Below are 27,223 nucleotides of genomic sequence, written 5' to 3'. Positions count from 1 at the left end.
GGGGAAATTTTAGTTTGTAATCAAAAGCTCTTATTTCTCCAATTGTACAAAATAACTGGGACTTTACAAACTGAATAAAATATTTCTCAAGGTCGATATGAATCTTAGCAAGAGGATATTGCTTAATCCAACCTAAAAGTGCCAGAGTCATTGCAGAAATTGTATACTGGCCTTAATTTCCTCTTTTTAATGTATCTCTTCTGCCTTGGCCCATTATGTTATACACATACGTCTCCTTTTTACTTACAATGCCCCTGCCCTGTACTGAGTAGAATGTCCTTGGAAACACAGAAATGGCAGCCCTTGCAAAACTCAGCCTTCCTGAGGATGGGAGTTAGCCTCAAAAATGGAGAATGAACGAGTTGAAGGCTGAGGTAAAGGAAGATAAATGGTGAGCTGCTAGGTTCAGTGTTCTTTCCTGGCAGCTAGCTGAGATACGTGGCAGAGGGTGAAGGAAAACCAAAGGCAGAGTCAAAAGCATGGACAGACCAAAAATAAAGTCACTGTGGCATTTTTATTAGAGGGTGGCATTTCTAATTATGACCCAAGAATGTTTCAGGGAGACACAGCTGTAGATATGAGCCTGATGGGCTTTTCCATTCGTTCATTCATTCAGTAAATATTTACTACCTACTACTAGATGTCAGAGGTAATCTTCCTTGAGGAAATGTGGAGGTAGCCAGGTCGGGACATGGAGTTTAGCCTTTGCTGCCAATGTCACAGACTGCACAAACGGGAGGCTCATCCCATGGAGTAGACACTGGCTGCTGCTAAGTTGCCTAAGTAACTACTCAAATGCCATCTTAACTTTCACTTAATCTGATTTGCCTTCACTCACTTTTTTAATGTGTATCATTGATTCATATTTTCGGTAAACTCAAAGACTTCTTGTTGGATGTTTAAATCCAGATCCCAGGACTTCCTGTCCAGAAGTAAATAGGAATGTTAGTTTCATCTTGACCATCCAGTTTCATCTTATCACAGGCCTGGGGCGGGCACACGTGTCCTTTCTGTGGCCTCTTCTAATTCTTTCTTTTTGACAGCCTTTCCTTTATCATCCTGGCCTCATACCCAAAGTGTAACCCACAATTCATATCCTGTGGCAGACTACAGCTCACATTAGCCATTGAATGCAAATGAGTCTCAATCAAAGGAGAAAGGAAATTAAAATTTTCAGTGTGTTTCTTCTCCGATTGGCCTTATGAGCCTCCATGACTCTCTCTGTTACTTATTGCCCTTGGCATGCTGGTATTTTATGTGGGCAGGGTGAAACTGACTGTGGTCAGGGTGAGACTAAGCTTTTGATTTTTTCCCTTATTTTGAAAGGGTTAAAAAGATGTTATATATTTTGGTGTAATTTTAGAACTAGTATTAATTTTTGTCACATATGTAAACCAGGATAAAAAGAGCACTCAATCACTGTTACGCGATCCATATTCTTGCGAAGAGGAAAATTTCAAAAGGAAAATTTCGATGACTTGACACCTGATTTTGTTTTTCTCTCCCTTTAATTTCATTAAATAAGAACTTTATTGAGATATAATTCACATTCTATAAAATTCATCCTCTTAAAGCATACAGCTCAGTGGTTTTTAGTCTATTCATAGAATTGTGCATCCTGTGCCACTGTCTTATATCAGAACATTGTCGTCACCCCCAAGAGAAACTCCATACCCGTTAGCACTCAGTCCCCATTCTTCTATCTACTGCTCCACCCCAGAGCAACCAATATTCTGTTTTTGCCACTGTGTATTTTCCTGTCCTATTTCATACAAATAGAATCTTAATGGTAATATGCGGCCTTCAGGACCTGGGCTACTTTCACTCATCATAATGTTTCCAGGGTTTATCCATTTGGGGCTGGTATTAGTACTTCATTTCTTTTTATCATCAAGTACTTCTTCCATTTTGTGGATATACTACATTTTGTCTAGTCATTCTTCAGTTGATGGGCATTTGAATTACTTCTACTTTTTTACTATTGTGAATAATGTTGCCATGAACATTTGTGTAGAGGAGTTTGTGTGGACATATGTTTTCAGGTCTCTGGGGGATGGAGGGGATTGAAATCGCTTGGTCATCAACTATGTTTAAGCATTTGATGAACTGCCAAACTGTTTTCCAAAGCGGCCACACCACTTTCCAATACACCAGTTCTGTATTCCAGTTTTTCCACATCTTCACCTACACTAGTTATTGTTTGGTTTTTAAATTTTATTTCTTCTTTTATTTTAAAATATGTGTAATCACTTAGGTATATGTGCATGCGCGCGTGTGCGCACGCACACACAGGAAGCCTACAGTCTCTAGCCCTACTTCATCCAAATAGTGTTCCCAGCAAACCATCCTGCGTTTGTTTTTGTTCTTTCTAGTGGCTATCATCATAATCTAAAGACTTCTTGATTCATTACTGGGTTTTTTTTTTTTCACTTTTTTAAACAAAAACTTATAAATATGTATAAAAGCAGATGGGTACCCCCATGACCCCATCCCCAGCTATGATGATTGATTGACAACCCGTGACCACTCTTTCCAACTATTTTATATCAACTTCAAATATTATGTATTAACTTCCCCACTGAAAAAATGAGGGTTAACCCCTCACTTACACCTTCCAAGTGTATTTTTGCTTGCTTTTGTTTTGTTTTTGAGATCGGATCTCATCTCACCATGTTGCCCAGGCTGGACTCAAGTGATCCTCCCTTTTCAGACTTCTGAGGAGCTGGAACCACATGGTGGTACCACCATGCCTGGCTTCCCTTCCAAATTTTTTAGAGTAAGTTATTTTGAGTTCTAATTATGTTGGCAGTTTTGAGCACCTTAATCTCTTGACCTTGTTCCAACAACTTTATTACTATCGTTTAATCGTACCTCCCCGCGGAGGCTGGGGGTGTTATTGCTACACCTCTTTCTTTGCTTCTGCTTTGACGGTAGCCGGCTGTGCCTTTAGTATTGTCAAGTGCAGCACTGACAGCCTGATCTCTAACCATAAGTCTTCTGGACTTTGTCTGTTGGTTGGTTCTTGGACTTGAAAATCAAGAGAGTCTGCATTATTGTGGCTTTAGATGTTGTTCACGGCAGAGCCATATGTTGTAAAAGGATTACTTGTTTTTTTTTTTTTTTTCTACAGACTCAATAAAATGCTCCTTGTTCCAGTGGGGGAAAATGTTCTAAGCATCTGTTTGATACTTTTCTGATTCAGAAATATGTGGTAGTCAGGAGGAATCATGGACTCATTCTTCTACCACTTACATCTTATGTGACCTTTTATTCTTTAGCTGTCTTGTGCCTTATGTTCTCAACTGGACAGGGAACTCCTTAAAAAGAAGGTGGTCTATTTTGTTCCTGCGCTGTTTGTAGCTTCTCAATAGAAATTAAATCAGTTTCCCTAAAAGTTGTGAACTATAACTTCATTTGCTGAGTAAACAAACATAGCCGATACCATTAAATGTCATTAATGTTAGATTCTACATATACTTTATTTTATAATGAGTTATAAATATATAAATATTTTTTAAAATAAAGCTATTAAAAACTCATAAATTAAAACATTGACCTTCCACATTCTGAATATTTCTTTTGCATGGTACTTCTCAGGCTTTCCAAGAAGTCTTTCAGGGGTCTCTGCTTGGATTCACTCATAGGACAGTTGTGCTGCAAAAGAAACATTTCATTAGCTTGCATCAGTAAGCATCCAAGTCCCACCATTATGCCTGTCTACTTGATCAAGTTTACTGTGACCTGAACAATGGGCAAACCGGGACCTCCCGTCTAGCTTGACTGGGAGTCTGACTCTGCCACTTGGCCAGCAGGATACTCACTTCCACTTCCAGAACTGGTTACTGTAGCACAACCCCCGCCTGCCTTCAGGGGTGCCGCAGTCTCTGGGGAGTGTGTCACAGCTAGGTGAGGCTCAGGCCTGCCCATTGCCATCCTGGGCCTCTGCCTGGCCTCCCAATTACCCTCCTGCTCATGGAACAGCTGCAGCACAACAGAGTGACTAACTGTGGGAAGGTGTCCAGGTTCCTACCACCAGGTCTGCACTCCAGTCTGAATCTCAGCTCTACCATTTTTTAATTGCATTGCTTAGGACAAATGACTTAATTTACAAAATCTTCAGTTCCTTCTTTTGTAAGGTGGGGACAATAGTGCCTACTTCATAAGTCAGTTAAGAGAATTAAAGGAGAATGTGTGTTGTGCCAGCTCCTATTCATTAGCTTTCCTTATAAATGACGCAGTGAGCTCAGGAAGGGGATGAATGTCCCAGCCCTTCTCCAAAGCCAGTTCCTTCACTTGGCATTAGACAACACCCACCCTTGGCTGCAAGATTTCTGGCCTCATTTATTCTACCTCTTCCCTTTCCTGGGGCATCCATTTTCTCTTCTTACTGCATCACTCCCACTGGAATACTAACATGCTGAGTAGACCCCACCTTCAAGAACTTTCCTCGCTCCAGAACTGTCCTTCAGCTGTGATTTCATTTCTCTGCAGCCTTATAGCAAAACACTTCAAAAGAGCTTTCCATACACTCAGTGACTTCTTTATTACCTCTGCCCACCCATCCTCTACTGAGCCTGCTCCAGGTGGGGTTTCATCCCTCCTCTCCATTTACATAAGTATCACTGATTGCCTCCATCATGCCAAACCCGGGGGCCGCCATCCTCAACTTCTTCTCACTTGACGCATCAGGATGTTTGACATGGTTGATGCCCTGCCCAGGGGTTTCTTCATTTCCCTTCAGGGCACCATACTCTGATTTCTCCTACTTCCCTGGCAATAGTCCTCGGTCTCGTTTGCTGGTTCCTCCTCTTCCTGACCTCTCTATATACAACGGGGTACCTGTGGGCTCAGGCCCTGAATCTCTTCCTTTTTCTATTCTTTCCTTTATACTTTAAATAGTTCTTATCAGAGGACTCTCCATTTTATGTTATGAGTCCTGACTTCTCCCCTAAGCTTTTTAACCCTCTTCTCAATATCTCCACTTTGCTATAGGTACCTTGGTTTTTTTTGGGGGGGTGGGGCATGGTGCTGGGGTCGATCCCAGGACCCTGTGCATGCTAGGCAAGTGCTCTACCTCTGAGCCCCATGCTCTGCTCAGAAGCTTGCATTTATTATGAACAATGTTGAACTCTTCATCTGCTGGCTCTAGCCCTGCTTTGCCCCGTCTTCCATGTCTGTAAACAATCTCAGACATCCCCAAAGGTGTCAGACGGAAACCAGGAGGGTACCTTTTACTCCTTTCCCTCACCCCTCACAATTGACCTGTCAGCAAGTCCTTTTGGATCTATTTATTGTTATATTCCCCATCTAACCACCCCCCTTGTCCCAGCCTGACCAAGCCACTATTATGTCCAGCCTGGTCTGCTGTGGTAGCCTCCCAGCAGGCCCCTGGCTTCTTCACTTACCCCTACTCAGTGTGTTCACATGGGAGCCAGAGGGATCCCTGTGAGTCACATAATCACATCATCATCTCTAACCTGCCTGAACTTATACAGGTGTTTCCACCACACCTGGGGCAGAATCCAAAGGCCTGTGTAACCTGATGGGGTAAAGTCTCCCTCTCTTGCTCTGCTCCAGCCACACTTAAAGCTAATTTCCACCTTAGGCCCTTTGCGTAGTAAGTCATGTGGCCTGTAACTGCACTTAATTCAAGTATCTGCTCAGAGAATGTCACTGACTACTAAATAACCCCCTCTCCTATGACCTATGTTCTGTACTCCTATATTTTTGTTCATAGCCAGTATTACAACTAGACATCTGATTACATATTCTTTTGTCTAACTCCCCCATTAGAACATTTCATAAGTCCTACTCTGCTGCCCCCAATCTTTAATGCTGCATCCCCAATACCTAGGTCAGCACCTGGCACTTGTAGAGCCTCAACAAATACTTGCTGAATTAACAGGTTCATTAATCAAGGGCATTGCAACTAATATGGAGGGTCATTTACAAGGGACGCTGCTGTCCACCAGGAGCCAAGCTCTCAGCCCGCCAGTAGTACAGTTCAGCTTACCAGCTGGGCCATACTGTGGAGGTTCCTGTAGAGTCCTCGCAGGAATTTGAGAATGTCAAGTTTTCCATTTTTGTTCAAACACGTAGGCACTGGGTGGTTTCGATAGATCTGCCGAAGCACAGTTGTAGCCCTGCAGAGAATTTCCTTCTCGGTTGTGTTCTAGGAAGAGAAATGTCATAGATAACCATGTGCTACTCTGTTTTGAGCATGGGAGAGAGAGTTTTCCTGTTTGTTTCTTCTTATGGAGAAGGCGAGTTTGCTCACCTCCGGATCTATATTCAAGTCTTTCTGCAACATGAATAAATGCTGTTGTCAGTCATACATCTCTGTAAAGAACCTCTCCTTGTTACCTGGAAATGCAGCCACCTTCTCTGAACCTCCAAATTTCTCTTCCCTTGGAGGGTTTTGCTGAAGAGGTACTTGAATAAAGTCACCGGCTAGGTACTTGACAGTGGGGATTTGAATGCAGGACACCTGGCACTGCAGCTGGAGCCATGTCTATGCACCATGTGAGGTGCCCACATGAGCTTTTGGGTGCTTTCATTCCTTCAAGGGGTTAAAATCCAGCTTTCCCTGGAATCCAGCATGCTTGTTGAATAAAGCAGTGCCTGTCCTTTGGCCTGGACATGGCTGCATTGCATGGTCCTTTCCACGTGACCCTCCCTGTGAGATAGAGCAGTGTGTGTAAAAGGCCATGATCCAAGTAAGAAATTCAGGCATGTCCCCATGTAGCATGAGGTAGATGCCAGTTCTGGCAAAGATGCCCAGGAGTCTGGCCTGGGGAGATCGGGGAGGTTCCTGGGAGAGGCATCATTGAGGTGGGCCTTGGACAGAGCTTCTGTAACAGGCCTTTGGCCTCAAATGGTACAGAGTGAATGCTGGCAGTGCTGATGTGGGTCTGGCCACATGGCTCTTCCTGGGGACAGAGATCCTCAGAAGAGGGAATGTACAAGCAGCACAGCAGCTCTCCTTGGGAACCTATGTCTCCGTCTATACCAGGCCTGTGTGTCCTCCCATTTTCCATTGAAGAACACAGGCACAGAACCTAGAGTAGTCTTAGCTTGAGCCCAGTTTCTGTATCCAGGTTTGATGAAAAGCTGCTTCTAGCCTCTGCTAGGACATGACCAGGGCCCCCATTACTCAGTGTGATCCATGTACCAGCAGCATGGACATCACCTGGCGATTTGTTAGAAACAACACTCTGACCCCTACCCTGGACCCACTGAGTCAGAATGTGTGATGACAAGATCCCCGGAGAATTTACGTGAGAAGCACAGTCCAAAAAGCATCTAAGTTCTTACAGTTATGTTTTTTCCCCATAATTATCAAAATAATATAGCATTTCCTCATTCATTAAAAAAAATTAAATTCATTCAACCTGCCAGAGATAACTACTGTTACTATTTTGGTAAATATCGTCCCAGGTTTTTTAAAATACATTTTTCCCCAAATAGGAACCAACTGTTTCATAATCTTTTCACACTTATCATAGACTAAAAACACTTTCTTAAGTCATTCAATAGTCTTTTAAGAATGTGGGATTGTGCAGGGTGCGGTGACACATGCCTGTAATACCAGTGGTTAGAGAGGCAAAAGCAGGAGGATTGCAAGAGGTCAGCCTGAGCAACATAGTGAGGTCCTGTCTCAAAATTTAAAACATAAAAATTAAAAGGACTCGAGATGGAGCTCAATGGTGAAGAACTCCTGGGTTCAAACCTCAGTGCTGCTTTAAAAAAATAAAAAGCGGGACCAAGAGCTGCAGAGGAACCTGCTGTTCCCATGGTATTTGTACCATGACTTATCAATCTTCTGTGGTAGCAGGTTTTTTGCTTCTGTAAATAATGTAGCAGTGAGTGATCCTCATGTTCATCTCATTTCTGTAGATTGAATTCTAGAAGTGCAGATTATATTCTAAGGTTTTTCCAGGAAGACTTAGACCCAGACTGAGGCACCAGAACCCCAGACTGCACAGGCCTCTCCTTTCCCACACGGGGTTGGGGTCCCAGGGTTGGGCAAATGGAGGGACCCCTAGTGAACCGGTTGCAAGTCACTCCTGATCTCTGGCTCTGGTTGCAAAGGTGAGAGCAGTGCCAGGGGCTCGGGGCTCAGTAGGGTAGAGGGTCAGTACAGGTCTCTGTACAGAGGATGTGAGATCCAAGAGGGCCGAAAGAAGAACCCCTCTGCTTATTTCCCCATAAAAACCTAGTGAGAATTTTCTGAAACTTTGCCCTGGAGCCTGGGAATTAAAATACCTCTTAGTTTTAACCAGTCTATAGCCACATCACATAAAAACAAACAAACAAAAACCCTCTAAAGATACTTTTCAAAGAGCTTTCTAAAAGTAATTAAGATAAAATTGTAATTGAAAGTAATCTGCATCAAATGGAAAAACTTTAAAGGAACTAATTTAAAGGCAGTTTTAGTTAAAGACCTTAAAATTTTAGCTATTGGTTGTGCTGCCAAAGGGTGACACTCTCTCCCATCCCCGGCTTCTTGCCATCTGCCTGTGGAACTCTCTGCCAGTGGGTCTGGCTGTGGCTCATGGAGCATACTTTGACAACCCAGCAGATTTTGCAGTTCAGAACTGCTCAGAAAGAGACTCCAAATGTGACCATTGGCCCCAAGAGCACTTTTTCACTGAGCTACATTGTCAGTCCTTTTATTTATTTATTTTTTATTTTAAGACACATTCTCTCTAAGTTGCTTAGCACCTCACTCAGTTGCTGAGTCCGGTCTTGAATTTGTGATCCTCCTGCCTCAGCCTCCTGAGTTGCTGGGATTACAAGTGTGCGCCACCACACCTGACCAAGCTACTGGAATTCTTGATTCCCAAAAGAAATAAAATGAATACACTGGGTTTTGGAACGGTATTATCTTTTGGGAACACAAAGAAGTAACTTTTCCTACCACACACCACTTTTGTGGGTTTTTGAAAATAACACTCTTTCTCCACTCAGAAACGTCTTAATATTTAAGTAAGCAGTGCTGAGTGTTTGAAGGAAAGAAAAGAATGGAAGAGTGAGAGTGTTAATTCCAGGAGGAAGTCTGGGGAAGGCTGGGGAGGCTGTGAGATGGGTCAGCAGAAAGGCAAGCAAAGGGGGCTTGTTTCAGACAGGCCTGCGTGTGAGAAGGAGTCAGTGTGCTCATCTAGAAGCAGCCCAGAACCAAGGAGGGAGGGTCCCATCATTTCCAACCGTTGGTCCTCTCTCTCAGAATCATTGCTTTTCTACAACCAGTTTGTGCTTCTAATCAGGGTTATATTATCTTATATTAACACTCTCCACTAACTCAAGAGCCAGATTTCAATCAACCTTAAAATCACCTTCAGAATCACTTTCATATCCTCAAATGTGGAAACTTAGGCTCCAAGAGATGTGAAGATTTGTCAAAGGCCAGACAGATAGTTAACGGCAGCAATGAGGCTAAAATTTCACACTGTCTCACTTCCAGACCCCCATACCTCCTCAAGGGCCAGGTGCTGGCAAGCTGGTCCCTTCCCTTGGCTTTGGTACAGCCCTCTCTGCATGCAGCAGGTCTTGGAAGAACCCAAGGCACAACCCGGGAGACGCTTGGCTTCCAGTGGATACTGTGTGGGTTGGAAGGACTTGGAGATTTTATATATATATAAAGTGACATATGTGTGTGTGTGTGTGTGTATATATGTATGTGATTTATATATTGTCCTTCAGAATCTCATCCTGCATCAGAGTTTGAAATAGCTTTAATGAAATGAGATAGTCCAGATAAAGACCTGAAGAAGAGTTTTCCTTGTGGGGTATAGGATGGGCCCTGTTCATGGCCTGAGCGCTAGGAAGGGGCTTCCCTGCTGGCCAAGTCAGCCCTTAGTTCACATGGAAAGCAGGTAGCTAGGGGACCACTGGTGAATTGAGGCTTTGGGGCTTTCATTCTCAGTTGTGTGTTTCCATGAAAACAGGAACTGAAGTGCACAAAGCTATTGATATGGCTGTAGTCATGTGTTTGTCAGAGAAAATGCACTATCAGCTGTCACATCTATCTCCTCCCACTACGGATGGGGGGTGGTGAGACAGTACAGGAGGCAGAGAGGCAAGATGCCCAAGCAGTCAGAAGCAGGAATATGTTGGACTCTGTCTGACAGGATGGCTGCAGAGCAGGCTGCAGGGGCTTTGGCAGGACCAAGCAAGCTGAGGTCTCTGGACAGCCAGCCCCAGATCCCAGTAGACTGCTAGGTGACCAGGCTGTGAAAGAGAAGGGGCTCTGGCAATACCTTCTCTGTTGCCATAGGAAGTCTCTTAGACAAAGTGAAAGCGCCCTCAACCTGTAATCTCAATATCTGTTTTTGTGAGAGTATTTGGTTCTCAAAAATGCATGAGCCAAAAAAATTCTCCCATTCAACAGGCATGTATGGAGTCCCTCCTGTGTTCCAGGTACTATACCCAACTCAGTTAAACCCTAGAGAGCTTTTCCTTGACAAGATCTGAATTAGGATTACAAACTCCAAGCTTAGGTATCTTCTAAATCAGGTGAAACCGAAAACTTCAAAACATGCTTAAGAGTAAAAATCAGAATTCTCATTATATTAAAACATTTAATACCCTATAGTTAATTTGTGCCCATTCATATTTCATTAGAGAAATGTCTTGTTCAAACATTTGTGGGTGGCCCTCCTCTCCCAAGTTACCCGTCTGCCAAAGCAGACCACGGGACAGCTTCTTACCTTGGGGACAGCAAAGACGTCTGCTACCATCAGCTCCATGCATGTAGTCTTTTGCATAGGCAAGAACAAGAGAGCGAGAGACAGAGTTAGCCTCCAACAGGACAGAGGAATCCTTGATAAGCATCTCCACTCCCTCGCACTGGAAAACTTCCCAGAATTCCCCAGAAGAAAGTGGCAGGGAGACGTCTGGCTATGTTCCCTGCCTGGCCACCAACCACCCGCTATCAATTTCTCTGGCAAACTATGTCCTTCTCGTGGTCTGGAACTACCCACCAACATCACCAGAACATCTGGAGAGATGGGACCAGATAGGCTACTCACCTTTTTCCCTGAGAGTGTGTTCAAAGTTTTGATGATCTCTTCCAAGGTAACATCGTATCCATGGGTGAAGTCGCCAGAGCATACTAGAAGACAGCAGAGAGTGGCAATCAGCTGGGGGGTGAGACCCATCAATAGATGTCTCTTGGCAGTGACAATGTGAGACGATTAGTTTATCAGGGGAGGTTAACAATGCAATTATGACAAAGATATCTCTATATATAGACTTAAAATTGCTGAAACCAAAGGAAAATGAGTTTACATTGGAAATTTTCGTTACACCAGAGTGCCAGTTATTTGAGGCCAATCAGTGCTTCTCTTCCAGGAGAAAAAATGCTTCATAAAAACAGGTAAAATGTTCCTGTGAAATCAGACCAATAGGAAAATGAAACCTTTTTTTAAAATAAACTACAAAGTTTCAGCATAGGAAATTACACCATAATTTGCTCTTTAGATTAATCTTATCAGCTTGGGGTTGCTGCTGGCTTTTTACTTTGCATAGAAGGAAGAGGCCACAGGTGTCCGAATTTGTGTTAGTGCCATCCTCCTGGGGAAAGATCGAGTAATGTCAGGAAAGTTTGACTTGCATGGTATTTCTACCTGGCTTCTTCCAGGTATGGGGGGAATCTTGGAAACTCTCCTGTCATGGGAAAGCTGACCTGGGTTGTTCTCTGAGTGGAAGAACACAGGCCTTCTCCTGTCCTAGCACAGGGCCTGCTCTTCTTGCAAATTGAGGTCCTCATCGAGGGACAGGTAACATCAGGTGGGTCTCAGCTTGGATCCCATCAGGTCCATTAAGGTCTTAATCAGGAAGGAAGCCCTATCCTGAGGCTTCAGAAGTGACCACTTTTAAAATGAAACTTAGACACATTCCCAGCTAGTTAGGAAAAAGGACTAAAATCTTACCAAGTCACCCATCAGTTCTCTTTGTGGCACCCACGTGCTCTTTTAATCTAATTTGTGTGACCCTGGTGAGGTGAACATTGCCTCACACTGTCCGTGAGCCTAAGGACAAAATATTGATGGCAAATGAAATTTTTGTTGTTGTTTTGATTTTTTTGTGATGCTGGAGACCAAACCCAGTGCCTTGCACATCCAAGGCAAGCGCTTTACCACTGAGCTACAGCCCCAACCCCATGAATATATTTTTTTAAATGTGTATATTGTGGAACTACTAAATGAAGCTATTTAACATATGCAGTATTCATTTGTAGTGAGAACACTTAAAATCTACCTATAGACCCTGATTATTAACTATAAGAAGAATTGTGTATGTCTTGACCTTGACCAGTATCTCCCCAGTCTTCCCTCTGCCTCCTCCTGGTGACCACCATCCTGCTCTGCTTCTGTCAATTTAACTTTTTAGATTCCCCAAGTAAGGGAGATCATATGGTATTTGTCCTGGGCCTGGCTTATTTCTCTAAGCATAACATCCTCTGGGGTCATCGGTGTGGTCACAGGTGTCCGGGTGGCACTCTTTATTAAGGCTGAATAGCGTTGAATTGTGCACATACAGCTTTGGAACTTTTCACAGTGTCTCAGACTCTGAGAACGTGAGACTCTGGAAAATGTGTCAGGAAGTTCTTTAGACCTTGTTCAGGATTGTTCTCATGAGACCACGCAATGACGTTGCCAAACTCCGAGTTGTGACTTCTGAGGCCAGCTGCCTGGAGTTGAGCCACACTTCACACTTAAGGGCACAGTTCTCCACAAGACCCCCCGCCCCTGCAGATATCAGCTGCAAATTCAGGGGTCCCCATCCTACCCTCACTTCTGATCATCTGGCTACAAATTTTGGGGTTCCACTATCCCTCAGTTTCAATAATTTGCTAGAATGACTCAGGGAATCAGAAAAGTGCTATATATAAAGTCACAATTTTTTTCTTTTCTTTTTGGTACTAGGGATCAAACCCGAGAGCCCTCAACCACTGTGCCACATCCCCAGCCCTTTTTTGCATTTTATTGAGAGAGAGGGTCTCACTGAGTTGTTTAGGGTCTCACTGAGTTGCTGAGGCTGGCTTTGAACTCTTGATCCTCCTACTTCAGCCTCCTGAGCCACAGGGATTGTGGGCGTGTGCACCACACCTGGCACAATTTTTTTCCCCTTGGAATAAAAATATAAATGAGAACCAGCCCAAAGAAGAGATGTGGAGGGTGAGGTCTAGGAGTGTCCCAAACTCAGCTTCCATTACCTTCTCTCCCTGAAGTCCCATGCCTCACCTTTTCAGCATCTCAGGATGCGACAAAATGCAGAGTATTTCCAAACCAGGGAGACTCCCCTGGGTGTTGGTGTCCAGAGTGTTTCCTGGAGTTGTGCTGTGTAGGCATGGTTGACTGGACCATCAGTCACTCCGTTAAAACCATCCTCCAAGCCCCCTCCACCCCAGAGTCCAGGCCAAGACCACAGTATCAGTGGTGTGGCCAGCCTCGTACTGATTCATCTCATTAGCAAAAAGTTTCTAGGGAGCCACCAGGAGTCTCTTGACTGGCACAAATGATCACATCCCTCCACAAATACCAAAAATAGGCCTATGGCTCAGGAAATTCCATGGATTTAGGGGTTACTTCCAGGCACTTGTGACAAAGAACAACCACATTCTTTATTCCAAGGGGTGTAGCCATTGGACCAAGAGCCAGGACAAAGGCCAGACCTCTCTGGGTGAAGCGGTTTGTGAGAAGAACATGAGGTTTCTTGCAGGAGCAGGACAGGTGGGGACATCAGCTCAGATCAACACTCACGTGGAGTGAGGCAGAGCAGAGGCTCCAGTCTGAGCAGGAGGGAGCTTGTTGACAGCACGGCCATACCGGAGGAGTCCTGCTCACTAGTGTAGGCTCTCGAGGAAAGGCCAGGCAGCAGAGCCACCTCTGGAGGTAGTCTGTGTCCTGGAGCGTCTGAGAGGCAGCGGAAGATGAGTCAGAAAAGGAATATAATGTGGAAGCCTTTAGCTCAGAAGCAGAACACTGACTGAGTTCTGTTTGTTTCAATAGTTAAATGAGGCCAGAGAAAAAAGGATGAACTTCGACAGTGACCAGAAGTTTCCCTCAAAGGGTAGAGGAAGAAGGTGGCTGTCCTGCCCTGCAGTGTGAGTGTGGCTGGCAGAGGTTGGGAAGACGGGTGTCTGCACTGTCACACACAGAGACAGCAGCAGCCACCACCACAAAGGAACCACCAAGGCGGCAAGAGCTGTGGGCAGTGACTGGCGGCCAGGTGGGCCCCAAAGTTTAGGAGGGAAGTTGAAGACTCTCCTGGGCTCTGGCAGCGTCCATCTCAGACCCTTACCCTTGCCCTGCAGACAGCTGGGAACCAGCATAGCCCCAGAAATTTCCTTTCAGACCCTGAGACAGCAGTTACAAGCCCTGGGTGGTGCCAGAAGGCGAGTCACTTGTTGACTGTGTGATGTGGGCAGAGCACTAACTTTGGGTCTCAGTTTCCTCAGGGATGATGCAGCTCTTCCCCTTGAATTCCTCTGAGGAGCAAGGGAAAAATTAGCACTTGGCACATGTCACTCTTTAAAGGATGGCTGTTCCCAGAGGCTGCCCGAGCTCATGTGGCTAAGAAAGGGGACTCAGCCCCATAGCACTTCAGGCCTGGCTGCACTGTGTCCTCCCAAGTGATCTCAGATGCGCCCTCAGCCTCTCTGAAGTGGGGGGACAGCTGTACCTGGCTCTTGAGGTTGTTCCGAGGAATAAATAAGTTAAAATTTAAAGTACTTAGAAAAGTGCCCACACGTGTGAGTGCTCCGGAAGTGGCAAGATTGTTACCTGTCCTGTCTCCGTAAATCGGGTGTTTTAGAAAACCCAAGCCTGGCCGGGGCAATGAGAGCCTGGTGGACGCTGTCCACCCGTGTCCCTCCCAGGTGTCTCCTTGTTAGCCTGGGTGTCCCTGTCCTTGTTTCTAGTGAGTTATAACTGTTACTCTGCAGTCCTCAGTCTTTCATACCTGGATTCCTGGCAGGAAGTAGACACTGCCACTGTGTTCTAGTCAGAAAAGGACTTGAGGCAGGCGCTTGTAACCGCGTTGGGAGGGAGAGGAGCAGTCTCCAGCCTGGGCTCTGGATTCTAAGGGCTGACCCGCAGCGGGGCTCCAGCCTCGGAGGCTGTGGTCGTTGGTGCCCTACCCTGCAGGGCTGCAAGGCGGGTCACTGCTCCAACAGCCTCCCATCACCTATGAAACTGCTCCAGGAGAAAATCTCATCTCCCCACAGCCCAAAGGAAAAGGAAGATGGTGGGGACCTCTTCTCCCCCCCGTCCACAGCCCACTGGAGAAGCCAGTTCACACCCAAACCCTCACTTCAGGGGAGTCTGAGAAATGCCGCTGTGCACATTCAAGTCTGCAGTGTTGGAAGGGGAGAGGAACCGGGGTTGTGCCAGGCAGCCATCCCCAGAGCTCCTGCTCTACCCTGTGCCCTGGGAGCCTCATCTTCCTTCCTCCTACCTTTCTTGGGTGGCAAGAGCCCTGTCCAGCTCCTAACAGGCTTACCAAAGAAATGATCATTCTCTGCGTGAATGATATTTAAGCAGCGATCAGAATAAATGACTTTCTGCTATGAGTAGGGGGCTGGCAGGGTGGGGACTAGTGTCATGGCAGGGAGTCGTCCCTGGACAGAGGCTCTGGCAAGGTCGGGCTGGAAAATGTGCTGTGGGAAAGAACGTATGGATTCCAGTCACTTGGCAGCTGTATAGTGTCCAAGTTAAGACCTGGGATTGAGGGCACTTAGCCAGTTCTGATCTTGGAAAAGCTACCCCACCCAGGCATCTCTGTAAAACTGGGTTAAAAGCCAGGCACAGTGGCACACACCTGTCATCCCAGCAGCTTGGGAAACTGCAGCAGGAGGATCACGAGTTCAAAGCCAGCCTCAGCAACTTAGCAAGGCCCTAAGCAACGCAGTGAGACCCTGTCTCTAAATAAAATATTTCCTGGGGATGTGGTTCAGTGATTAAGCACCCCTGGGTACCAAATCCCCAGTATCAAAAACAAACAAACAAACAAAAAAATCTGGCCTAATAATAGGGGTGGGAGATTGTGTGAGGTAATACATAGGAAGTATTTGCATGGCGCCAGGCACATGATAAGTCTTCGGAAAAGCCAGTTGTCACCACAAGCAGCAGCAGCAGCAGCCAGCATTGGAATTGGCTGAATCGGGTGAGGGAGAATGGGGAATCATGGGGTCCCAGGTTCCTGGCTTGGGAGCTGCCCTTCACAAAGATGGTGGTTTAGGAGGGCAGGTGGTAGGTTCAGGGTTGGTCACAGCTCTGAGCACAAAGGAAAGTCTGCAGGCACAGTGACCAAGCCACAGGGAAAAATGTATTGTCAGGGGTCAAGGGGAGAGGCAGGACAAGAAATGACCTAAGGTATTTAGGTCAAACTGGAAACACTGGAGGTGAGGGGGCAGAAGAGGGGGGCAGGTGGCCTGACAAGGGACCCCGGCGGGGCAGGCTCAGAACCCAGACATGAGAGCCTCAGGAAGGAGAAGCAAGTGGTCAGCACATCAGATGATCCTCATAGGTGAGGCGAGATGAGGGCACAAGACTGTCAGCTGGATTAAGTGATGGACTGATAAGTAGTGACACCAGTGAGGTGGTTTCCGAGCGCCGTGGGAACAGACGCAGACTGGAAGGAGCCTGCGGTGTGCGAGGGGGCAGACTGCCGGGGCGCAGGCTGCAAGGGGATCTAGGCCCAGTTGATAGTTGCATTCTGATGGAATCTTCTGGAGCATAGGCCTCCCCAGCTCAGCAAATGGCAACTCCATCCTTCAGGTTGTTCCTGAAAATCTCACACACCCACACTCAACCGCTCCACAGCCTCTGCACTGTGTTCAGCACTTAATGATTCGATGTTTTAGGGGAGAAATGAGGGTGAGAGAGATGAGATGAAACTGACCGTCAGTCACTAACTGATGAGGTTGGACAATGGACACCTGGAAGTCATTTTTTTTTTTCTTTTTTCTTTCTTTTTTTGGTACTGGGGAATGAACCCAGAGGTGCTTAACCACTAAGCCACATCCTCAACCCTTTTCATTTTTTGAGACAGGGTCTCACGGAGTTGCTTAGGGCCTTGCTTAGCTGCTGAGGCTGGATTCAAATTTGTGATCCTCCTGTAATCCCAGTTGCTGGGATTAGAGGCACGTGCCACCACGCATGGCTTAAATGTTCGAACTTTTCTATAATAAAAGACTTAAAAGCCTTAGGGGAGCTGGGAGTGTAGCTCACTGAGAGTGTGCTCACCTAGCATGGGCCAGGCCCTGGGTTCAATCCCCAGCATCTCAAAAAGCAAACAACAATGACAACAAAAGCTTGTATAGATAACAAATTTAAATGTATTTACTATTTATTAATGTGTCATGTACACCTTTGTATATATTTATATCCATAACTTGTTATATATCTATGTAAATGTGTGTTAATATTTATATTAAACCATGCATACATGTCACACACTCCCACACACACCTCTCTCTAGAATGTGCCCCCCTCTCACCCCTCCATTGCTGTGTCCGCCATCACTTCCCACCTGGATTTCTTTGGGATCCTACCTGTTCCATCCCCCATAGACCACCTTTCTTACTTCTCGTAACAGCCAGAATGGCTGAGAGTGACTCAGCCCGGGAGCATGGCCTGTCTTCTGGCCCTCAACAGTGGCCGCCTGTCTGGGCTGCAGTCACGTGGAGGAAAGGGGCCCACTGGCAGCACCCTCTTCCTAGCGTTTCCTCCCATATGTGAATGGCTCTCCCCTGTCCTTCCCTCCCTCCCTCTGGGTCTCTGTTCTCATTCCATCTCATGAGGGAGGATCTCCTGGACCTCTCTGGCTGCCTCTGGAGCACACTTGGGCCACCTGACATGCCCTGTGCTGCTGCTTCACATATTCTGCCCGAAACTAGAAGTAACCTTGTTTGGTTCATGGTGGATCCCAGTGCCTAGAACAGTGCCTTACACCTAGCAAGGCCTCCATAAGTTCTTGTTGAATGAATGATGGATGAACTCCAATTCGCAGAGGGGCAACTGAGACAACAGAGGTCTGGGTCACAGTGGGACTTGAAGCCAGGGCTGGGTCTACTTGGGAGTCCCTGCTGCAAGCCTTAGGCTACATGTTTTGCCGGCATCCCTGAGAGGGCAGGGAAGGAACCCTGAGCACAGATGCAGGGAGGACCCTGCTCAAGGACACAGGGACCAGGAGGAGGGAAATAAGCTGGGCAGGGCTGGACTCTGGCTTCAGTGAGCATATGGACACATAGCTACGCAGGCTGCTGTCCTCTTTGTTCTTTGAGATGCAGGTGGAAGTCTTTCTCTAGAGAGGGGGAATCTGCTGAGGAGTCAACAGGAATCTTCTGTCTGTCCTAGGGTCACCCTCAGAGCTGAACTGGCCACCCATCCTTTCCCATCTCACTCCCACTGGCTCCTCTGACCCAGATCAGAGCCAGGTGAAGATCCCCAAGAATAGAGTACCTTCCTCTCTCTTGGTCAATGAAGGATATGAGGGGCCCAAGAGACTCAGCCCCAGTAGGAGGGCAGGCTCCTGGCCAGGTGGTAGGTGCTGCCTCTCAGGCCTCCTGCAGGTCCCCAGCTCCTCTCCTGAGAGAGCCAGGGATCAGGGGAATACTCCTAGGCCCTTCACCTGCTTCACTCCTGATCAGCTCCATTAGGGATCACATACCGATCTCAGTTTCTTTTCGCTTTTTTAAATTTAAATTTCTTTGTCCCCCATTGGGAAATGAATGTATGCTCATTATAGAACATGTGGGAAACAGAGAGAAGAAGGAAGAAGAGTAAATAGATGAGAAATTGCTTTTCCTGGATGGTGTCACTCGGTTCCTCTGGTGTAGGCCTGGGACTGGCCAAAGGATCATAGATCTTCTGGTCTGGGTGGTCAATAGATCATAGGAGTCGCCATGACTGACTTGGGTCTTCCTCCCCACGTGGGTTTCAGGAAAAGCCGTGCTCCCCGGCAGTCTTGTCCATAGTGATGCGGAGAGCAAGCTGACGAGAGTTACTATATTTAATTTTGGTGTCTGCGTCACCTCTGACCACACAGCAGCCCAGGCAGTGCACGGGCTGGGGGCGTTTCTGAGTGACACTGTGAGAGAGCCACTTTCCACAAGAGAAGGCACTGTGGAAGGGAAGGGAGAGAGAGCAACAGAAAGTGAGGTCGTAAGTAGAAAATTGCTTCTGGGATTTCAAATGGCTTTGTCATGGGGCCCTCCCTGGCTGCCGAGAAATCAGTTGATCTGGGAAAGTTCGTTGCAAGCCATGCGCCCTGTCGCTTTTGGGTGGAGCTGAGAAATGAATGAAGATAATGAGGCCTCATGACTTTTATTTTTTTCAGAGTAAGAGAGGGCAGTGTGTGGGAGGCCATCCTAGCGAGCCCCGGGGCTCGACTTGGCCAGCGTGTCCAGGCTGGGCACCCCTTCTGGAGCTCCGTCAGCCTCCACCACTGGCTTTCCCACAAGGGAGCCTGGCCAAGGAGAAGCAGGGTATGTTTATTACAACTGACCATCTAACTGACTGGAGAGACTGAGCAGAAGACACCTCCCCATTGGCCATAATGAAAAAGTGACAAGCTGATGAACTGATAACCCCAGCCCTCAGGTCGCTCCTCTGTCACAGGAACCCAGACGTTGGCCTGTTCCCTGGTCTTGCTCCTCCTCATCCTGAGCCTTCAGGAGTCGTCCTAAGAGAAACCCCTGATGTGACTTGCAGTGTTTTCTGACACCTCATCTGAGCAGCAAACAGAGGTGTGTTTCACAGGAAACTCGAGCTTGTGTCTCACTTCTCACTTGAGCCCTGGCCCCTCTTCCAGTGAAACCTCCCTGACCTGGGGTTCCAGGTGGTACCAAGGGGCTCCCCACCCGGGCCCCTGACATGCCTCTGCCTCCCACTCACAACTACTCTTATCTCTTCTCGACCCCTTCTCTCCTGGCCCTGCTAAGGATTTGCCCTGTGTATGAAAGAGGCCAGGCCGACATCTGAAAACTCCCAGCAAACAACCCAGGGGTTGGTCCCCAGGCAGCAATGTTCCCAGCCACTGTGGCTGACACCTACATTTTTTTGTTTCTTCTCCTTCTTTCTCATGCCTGACTGCCCCATCTCCCTATTGTCGCCAACAGCAGCTTGGTTCTGCGGCTCTGAAAGGCATCCTTCATCCCTGGAAGGCCCTGTGCCTGCTCCAGCCCACTGCACACCAATAGGGACCACACGTCCCCCTGTCTGGGGACAGTCTCTTGGGACTGGCAGTTGTGGCAGGGCTGAGGATGTGGCAAGCTGTGGACCCCTAGTGGCAGGTCCTGGCACAGCTCCGTGCACCACCTGGTTGATGCACCAGGACGACCTGAAAGGGTGGCTTGGGATGCATCCTGGGAAAAATCCTAAGGGACCCACACCAGCCCAAATGCTAGTTTTTCTTTTTTTTTTTTTTTTTTAATTGTAAACAAATGGGATACATGTTGTTTCTCTGTTTGTACATGGCGTAAAGGCATACCATTTGTGTAATCATAAATTTACATAGAGTAATGTTGTTTGATTCATTCTGTTATTTTTTCCCTTCCCCCCACCCCTCCCACCCCTCTTTACCCTCTATACAGTACTTCCTTCCTCCATACTTGCCCCCCTCCCTAACCCTAACTCTAACCCTAACACTAACCCTTCCCTCCCCCCCATTATGTGTCATCCTCCACTTATTAGCGATATCATTCGTCCTTTGGCTTTTTGAGATTGGCTTATCTCACTTAGCATGATATTCTCCAATTTCATCCATTTGCCTGCAAATGCCATCATTTTATCATTCTTTATGGCTGAGTAATATTCCATTGTATATATATACCACAGTTTCTTTATCCACTCATCAATTGAAGGGCATCTAGGTTGGTTCCACAGTCTGGCTATTGTGAATTGAGCAGCTATGAACATTGATGTGGCTGTATCTCTGTAGTATGCTGATTTTAAGTCCTTTGGGTATAGGCCAAGGAGTGGGATAGCTGGGTCAAATGGAGGGTCCATTCCAAGTTTTCTAAGGAATCTCCACACTGCTTTCCAGAGTGGCTGCACTAATTTGCAGCCCCACCAGCAATGTATGAGTGTACCTTTCTCCCCACATCCTCGCCAACACCTGTTGTTGCTCGTATTCTTGATAATCGCCATTCTAATTGGGGTGAGGTGGAATCTTAGGGTGGTTTTGATTTGCATTTCTCTTATTACTAGAGATGTTGAACATTTTTCCATATGTTTGTTGATTGCTTGTAGATCTTCTTCTGTGAAGTGTCTATTCATTTCCTTAGCCCATTTGTCGACTGGATTATTTGAATTCTTGGAGTAAAGTTTTTTGAGTTCTTTATAGATTCTGGAGATTAGTGCTCTATCTGAAGTATGATTGGCAAAGATATTCTCCCACTCTGTAGGCTCTTTCTTCGCATTGCTGATAGTTTCCTTTGCTGAGAGAAAGCTTTTTAGTTTGAATCTATCCCAGTGGTTGATTCTAGCTTTTATTTCTTGTGCTATGGGAGTCCTGTTAAGGAAGTCTGATCCTAGACCAACAAGGTGAAGATCTGGACCTACTTTTTCTTCTATAATCTGCAGGGTCTCTGGTCTGATTCCGAGGTCCTTAATCCATTTTGAGTTTAGTTTCGTGCATGGTGAGAGATATGGGTTTAGTTTCATTCTGTTGCATATGGATTTCCAATTCTCCCAGCACCATTTGTTGAAGAGGCTATCTTTTCTCCATTGCATATTTTTGGCACCTTTGTCTAGTATGAGAAAATTGTATTTATTTGGGTTTGTGTCCGTGTCCTCTATTCTGTACCATTGATCTACCTTTCTATTTTGGTACCAATACCATGCCGTTTTTGTAACTATTGCTTTGTAGTAGAGTTGAAGATCTGGTATTGCAATACCCCCTGTTTCACTCTTCCTGCTAAGGATTGCTTTAGCTATTCTGGGTTTCTTATTCTTCCAGATGAATTTCATAATTGCTTGCTCTATTTCTGTAAGGTACGTCATTGGGATTTTAATTGGAATTGCATTGAATTTGTATAGCACTTTAGGTAGTATGGCCATTTTGACAATATTAATTCTTCCTATCCAAGAACATGGAAGATCTTTCCATCTTCTAAGGTGTTCTTTAATTTCTTTCTTTAGTGTTGTATAGTTCTCATTGTAGAGGTCTTTCACCTCTTTTGTGGGATTGATTCCCAAGTATTTTATTTTTTTCGAGGCTATTGTGAATGGGGTAGTTTTCCTAATTTCTCTTTCTGAAGATTCATCACTTATGTATAAAAATGCGTTGGATTTATGGGCATTGATCTTGTAACCTGCTACTTTACTGAATTCACTTATGAGTTCTAAGAGTTTTCTGGTGGAATTTCCAGGTTCCTCTAAATATATAATCATGTCATCAGCGAACAGGGATAGTTTGAGTTCTTCTTTTCCAATTCGTATCCCTTTAATCTCTTTGGTTTGTCTAATTGCTCTGGCCAGAGTCTCAAGAACGATGTTGAATAGAAGTGGTGAAAGAGGGCATCCCTGCCTTGTTCCAGTTTTTAGGAGGAATGCTTTCAGTTTTTCACCATTTAGAATGATATTAGCCATGGGCGTAGCATAAATGGCCTTTACAATGTTAAGGAATGTTCCCACTATCCCTATTTTTTCTAGTGTTTTGAGCATGAAGGGGTGCTGTATTTTATCAAATCAAATGCCAGTTTTTGTTCTTGAGGGATTCCCATGGAATTTCACCGAAGAGTTTCCATCTTCTTTTTGAACAGACGGGCTAATGTCGTGGTCATGGAGAGGGTAGAAAAGATACAGTTTGAAAATCATGCTACTGGAGGATGGATCACTAAGTTCTGTTTAAGAGAAAAAAAATATTACTTTTCCATAAATATCCTTGGTCTTAAAGTCCTGTTCTCTGGATGGAGAAGGATGCTAAGAGCCTGGCTTACCCCCTGCACTGTCCCAGGCTTTCCAGTTTCTTCTACCTCCCAGGAAGCAGCGAAGCCGCCCCTCCAGAGGGCAAGGGAGAGCCGCTTCCCCCAGACCCTCCATTGTTTAAGTTCTCTGTGGTGCCAAACCTCGAGGCTATGTGATACCTTGTCCTCAACAGCCCAGGTGGCTTCTACTACGTGGGGCCACAGGATGTCCTCAGCAAATGTAGTGGGACTTAGGTCCTGTGAACTTCTTGGCACCCCAAAGGGCAATGAGGTGAGGAAATGGAAGGGCTGGTTCCTGAGCACTCAGCCACAGACATGGGCTCCCTACCAAATCCCTGCCATGTCCGCTGCATTTACTGGGAGGTATGCAACCCTGAGGTACCTGTCAGGAGGTACCTGCCTGATAGAGTGTGAGACTGCCCTAGCAACCCCCCACCTGCTGCAAAGCATCTTGTCCTCTGGAGCCACCCTCTGGGCGCCTCCAAGAGATGCTGGCAGGCAAGATTTAGCTGTGGCCTGTTGCTCCCAGACTCCATTGATGCTGGGCCCACATAAAATAGACCTGCTCTGAGGAGTGAGGTAGCTGGAGCCCTGGGACCCATTCTGGTCTGGGGGCGAGCACTTCCTACTGAGTGGTGTCCAGACACAGAATGGGCTGTCCCAGGAAACAGACAGTGAACTTCCTGTCAGAAGGGGGTGTCCCAGGAGGCTGATGACAGGAAAATAGTGCATTCAGACAGATGGAATTTGGACAGAGGCAAAGCCCTTGGAGTGTGGGCTTTGGAGTTCAAGTGAACCTGGGTTCAAACTCTGGCTTTGATCCCTAGTAATCTCCGGTGAGCCACCTACTCTCCTGAGCCTCAGAATCCTCATCTGCCCCCGAAGGTGACATGAGAGAGTGTGGGTGGTGCCAGACACAGGTGGACACATCAGGAGTGGTAGAAATGATCTCATCTTCAAGGTCTCCACCCATTCCACATGCCCTCCTTGAACCCCATGCTGACCTCAGCTTCCTCTCCTCAATGGAGGCAGCCCCCAACCCCAAAACCACGCACCCCAATCCCAAGGCTGGCTTACTCTTTCCAGCTCAGGTCAGACCTCACTCCCTCTTCCTCCAACCAGCCTGCCTCTCCCAGAGCTCCTCAGAGTTCTGTAACCAGACTGGTGTCCCCAGAGGCCAAAATAAAAGGCAAACATCACCAAGCTTGTCTGTCACCATCTTTATTTCTGGCTTTCAGTTTGACACAATGGAACAGCTTGTTCAGTGACCCCCCTCTCCCCCGATCCACACACACGGCCTTCAGTGTTGTAGGCCGAGTTTCCATATATTATTAACTCTTTGTTAACATATTTAATATTTAACTTTAAATACGAGGATAAAATAATAAATTATTCCTTGGCTCCGGAGCCCCATTGAGGTAGCAGGATTGTGTGCATAGTACTTGTTACTAGGGACCCCACCAGTGCCCACTGCTTTATGCTAGAGCCCCTAAGTCATAGGCACCCAGGTGGCAACAGCCTCCCCACCCAACACTAACAGACACTTAAATAACACACAATAATAAATAAGAAAGAAGACACGTGCCTGAGCTGCTCTCTGCCTCAGTCACCTGTGTGAGGCGGGTCCCTCTCCCACCACATGTCTGGCAAGAACAGCACCTACTGTAATGCTACAGTTTGCTCTAGAGAGGGGGTCCAGGTACAGGGCAGTGTCTTCACCCCAGTCCCCTGAGCTCAGAGCCCTGGACAAAAGAGGTGACTAGGCTGAACCCTGGGCACCCAGGCAAGGGGTTGGCACGACTGAAGGCAGGTGGCACAGGCTGAGGTCTAAGCTAAGGCAATCTTTCCCCTCCAAACCCTCCTCCCCATGTCTCCCCCAAGTTTCTGACATTGGTAAGAAAATGAATCTGCAACTTAAATAATCAGGGCCCGTCTCCAAATTTCATGCTTCAGTGGAGGTTTTTGTTGCGAATAAGACTCCGTAAATGTGTGAGCAGTTTCTTCACAAACTGGCCCACTTCAATTTTGGTGTCTGGGATGGGCATGGTGAACATCTGCTGTAGGACAAAGAAGGCAGTGCCTTAGTGGATGTCATGGATGAGGACAACCAGGGGCTTTCCAGGGATTGTCTCATTCGGTCCTTACAAAAGTTCCCCAAGGTGGGTACTGTCATTATCCATATTTTACAGAAGTGGAAACTGAGGCTTAAGCAGGAGTCAGGAGCCCTTGATCCCAAGGCCTGTAAATCCCAAAGGCCATGTTCCTATTGTCACAGAGGACCCATTCCTGGGTGAGCGTACACTTCATTCAGGTGCTCAGCCTTGTTCCACTGGAGCTCCCTGGGACCCAGGGGGTGGCTGTGGGAGGGGGACCTGAGGGCGTGAGAGGTCGGGGGAAGACTTACCCCAGCAGTGGTCTTGCGTGTGCAGAGGCCTCTCAGTATCCTCTGTGTCTTCTGGATGGCACTGCAGTTGGAGACGTTGATCAGGGACTCCAGGGCTGCACAGTACTGTGGGAAGAAGACGACAGGTGTCAGGTCCAGAGGGGGCGGCTGGTGTGTTTACAGGAAGAGGGGCCAGAGCCTGGCAGAGTGGGTCTGGGTTGGGGGAAGGGCCCCAGTGGTTAGGGAGAGAGGGTAGCTCTTGAGCTCGTTTGGAAAGCCCCAGGGTGTGAGTGGGGCTCAGAGAAGACAATCCCAAGGCCTACAGCTGCTGCCACTTCCCCACCAGCAGCCAAAGGTCCTTACCTCACCAGCTGCCAGGTTGACACTCCACACCATGCTGCCATTGCAGAGGGGAGCCTGAGGGGGCAAAGTGACGGTGAGCAGACTGGGAGGGCCCCAGCCAGCCCAGGCCAGGTTCCCACAAGAACAGGCCCCACCAGCAGCCCTGGTGAGGCAGTCAGGGCTGGCAACCCCTCAGCCCTCCTGAGCTTCATTTCCTACTCTGCATAAGGGGCTTGGAAGCCATTAGAGAGGGTCCCGGAGCTGAGAGAGAAAAATTGGTAAGACATAAGCTTTCTTCAACGTGCACCACACTTGGAGTAGGGGACTTGCAGAGAAGGGCTCTGAGCCAGGTTGGGTGAGGGAGGTGATGGCCCAGTCTGCTGGTGACCAGGACTAATCAGATGGGAGGCAGTGGGGGTCTGGAGTATTAGGTACCTGTGTTCTTTAGGAGCACTACCGTTAAGAACCCTCTGGTGTCAACCAGACCTAGTTTGAACCTGGCCTCTGTCAATTAACCTCACTGAATCTTAGCAAAATGGGGGTCATGACGCTTGCCTCTGGAGGTGTGGGTAGCAATAAAAGGACATGTTAATCAGCTGGCATGGGTCCTGGGTGCGAGCTGGTGCCCATGGGGAGAAGGGCCAACTCTATGATGAATCTTCCCGCAGAGTGGGCTTCACTAATCACTGACAGGGCTGGCTGGATTACTATGTTCAAAACCTAGATGGCAAATTCCAAACAGTTCTAGGAGGGTCCTGGCCCTTCTCTGCTAACAACTGGCTGAGCAGGAGCTGGGAGTGGTAGGGCCAGGTCAGAGGAGCGGTGGTTTCTGGGGGCTCTGCTGAACCCCTTCCTAGGTCCATATTGCTGCACCCCAGCTGGCTCCTCTCTCTTCCTCATGGCTGGGCCTGGCCCCTCGTCCATGAGGCTTTTGCTCACCCACAGACATACAGATCCAGCCCAACCTGCTCATGACCTCTTCCTGATAGGTGCCCGTGCAGCCCCTCAGAGCCATGCTTGGTCAGCCCATACTCACCTTCTGGTCCTGTGTGATGTTGACCAGCTCCTCAATGAGCTCCTTGAGTTCTGTGGATAGAAGCACGGGGCCTGGGGCAGCCAGGCCACTGAGGCAGGCAAGGGTGAGGACCACAGTCAACCAGGGCGCCATGAGACCCAGAACCAGCACGGAACAGAGGAGCAGACGTGTCGTGAGCTGGCCAAAGCTGAGCGGCTTGTGGCCTTTGCTTCTTGCAGCGGCTTTTTATAGGCCCAAATGGTGACGCCTCATACCCTGGCCTCCGCTTTGTCGGGCACTATCTAGAAACCACATCTTTACTCATCTTGATTTTAGTTTGTGGAAAATCCAGCATAGTATAAAGGAAAGAGCTTGATTTCTAGTGGATTTATTGAGAAGGATCTAGTACAGAGTTTCCAAGGTTGGAATGACTTAATTCCAGGTGTGGGTGAGAAGGCGCCGAGGGCGGTTGGCATCAACACTGCAGCACTTACACCTGGTGACCACCCTGAGCTCCTGGACAGTCAACCCGATTCTGAACTCC

General features: G+C 47.2%; 2 protein-coding genes across 2 annotated transcripts; both read right to left on the bottom strand.

The window, feature by feature from the left end:
- Window positions 1–3,543: 3,543 nt before the first annotated feature.
- Window positions 3,544–12,031, bottom strand: IL4 (interleukin 4; the record flags this gene model as incomplete). Its single annotated transcript, XM_079145593.1, has 4 exons — window positions 11,031–12,031; window positions 10,710–10,757; window positions 6,014–6,172; window positions 3,544–3,654 (listed from the first exon to the last, which is right to left on the bottom strand). Exons 1-4 carry the CDS (start codon window positions 11,157–11,159, stop codon window positions 3,544–3,546), a joined length of 447 nt encoding a protein of 148 aa, XP_079001719.1. The 5' UTR covers window positions 11,160–12,031.
- Window positions 12,032–24,144: 12,113 nt separating this feature from the next.
- IL13 (interleukin 13) lies at window positions 24,145–26,909 on the bottom strand. Its single transcript, XM_079144711.1, has 4 exons — window positions 26,701–26,909; window positions 25,686–25,739; window positions 25,344–25,448; window positions 24,145–24,996 (listed from the first exon to the last, which is right to left on the bottom strand). The coding sequence occupies exons 1-4, from the start codon at window positions 26,830–26,832 to the stop codon at window positions 24,889–24,891; spliced, it is 399 nt and encodes a 132-aa protein (XP_079000837.1). The 5' UTR covers window positions 26,833–26,909; the 3' UTR covers window positions 24,145–24,888.
- Window positions 26,910–27,223: the final 314 nt, after the last annotated feature.

Source organism: Sciurus vulgaris, assembly GCF_902686455.1.
Source record: "Sciurus vulgaris genome assembly, chromosome: 6".
NCBI classification, from domain to species: domain Eukaryota; kingdom Metazoa; phylum Chordata; class Mammalia; order Rodentia; family Sciuridae; genus Sciurus; species Sciurus vulgaris.
Note: the sequence above shows the minus strand (reverse complement) of the source record. Positions and strands in the feature narration are given on the sequence as shown.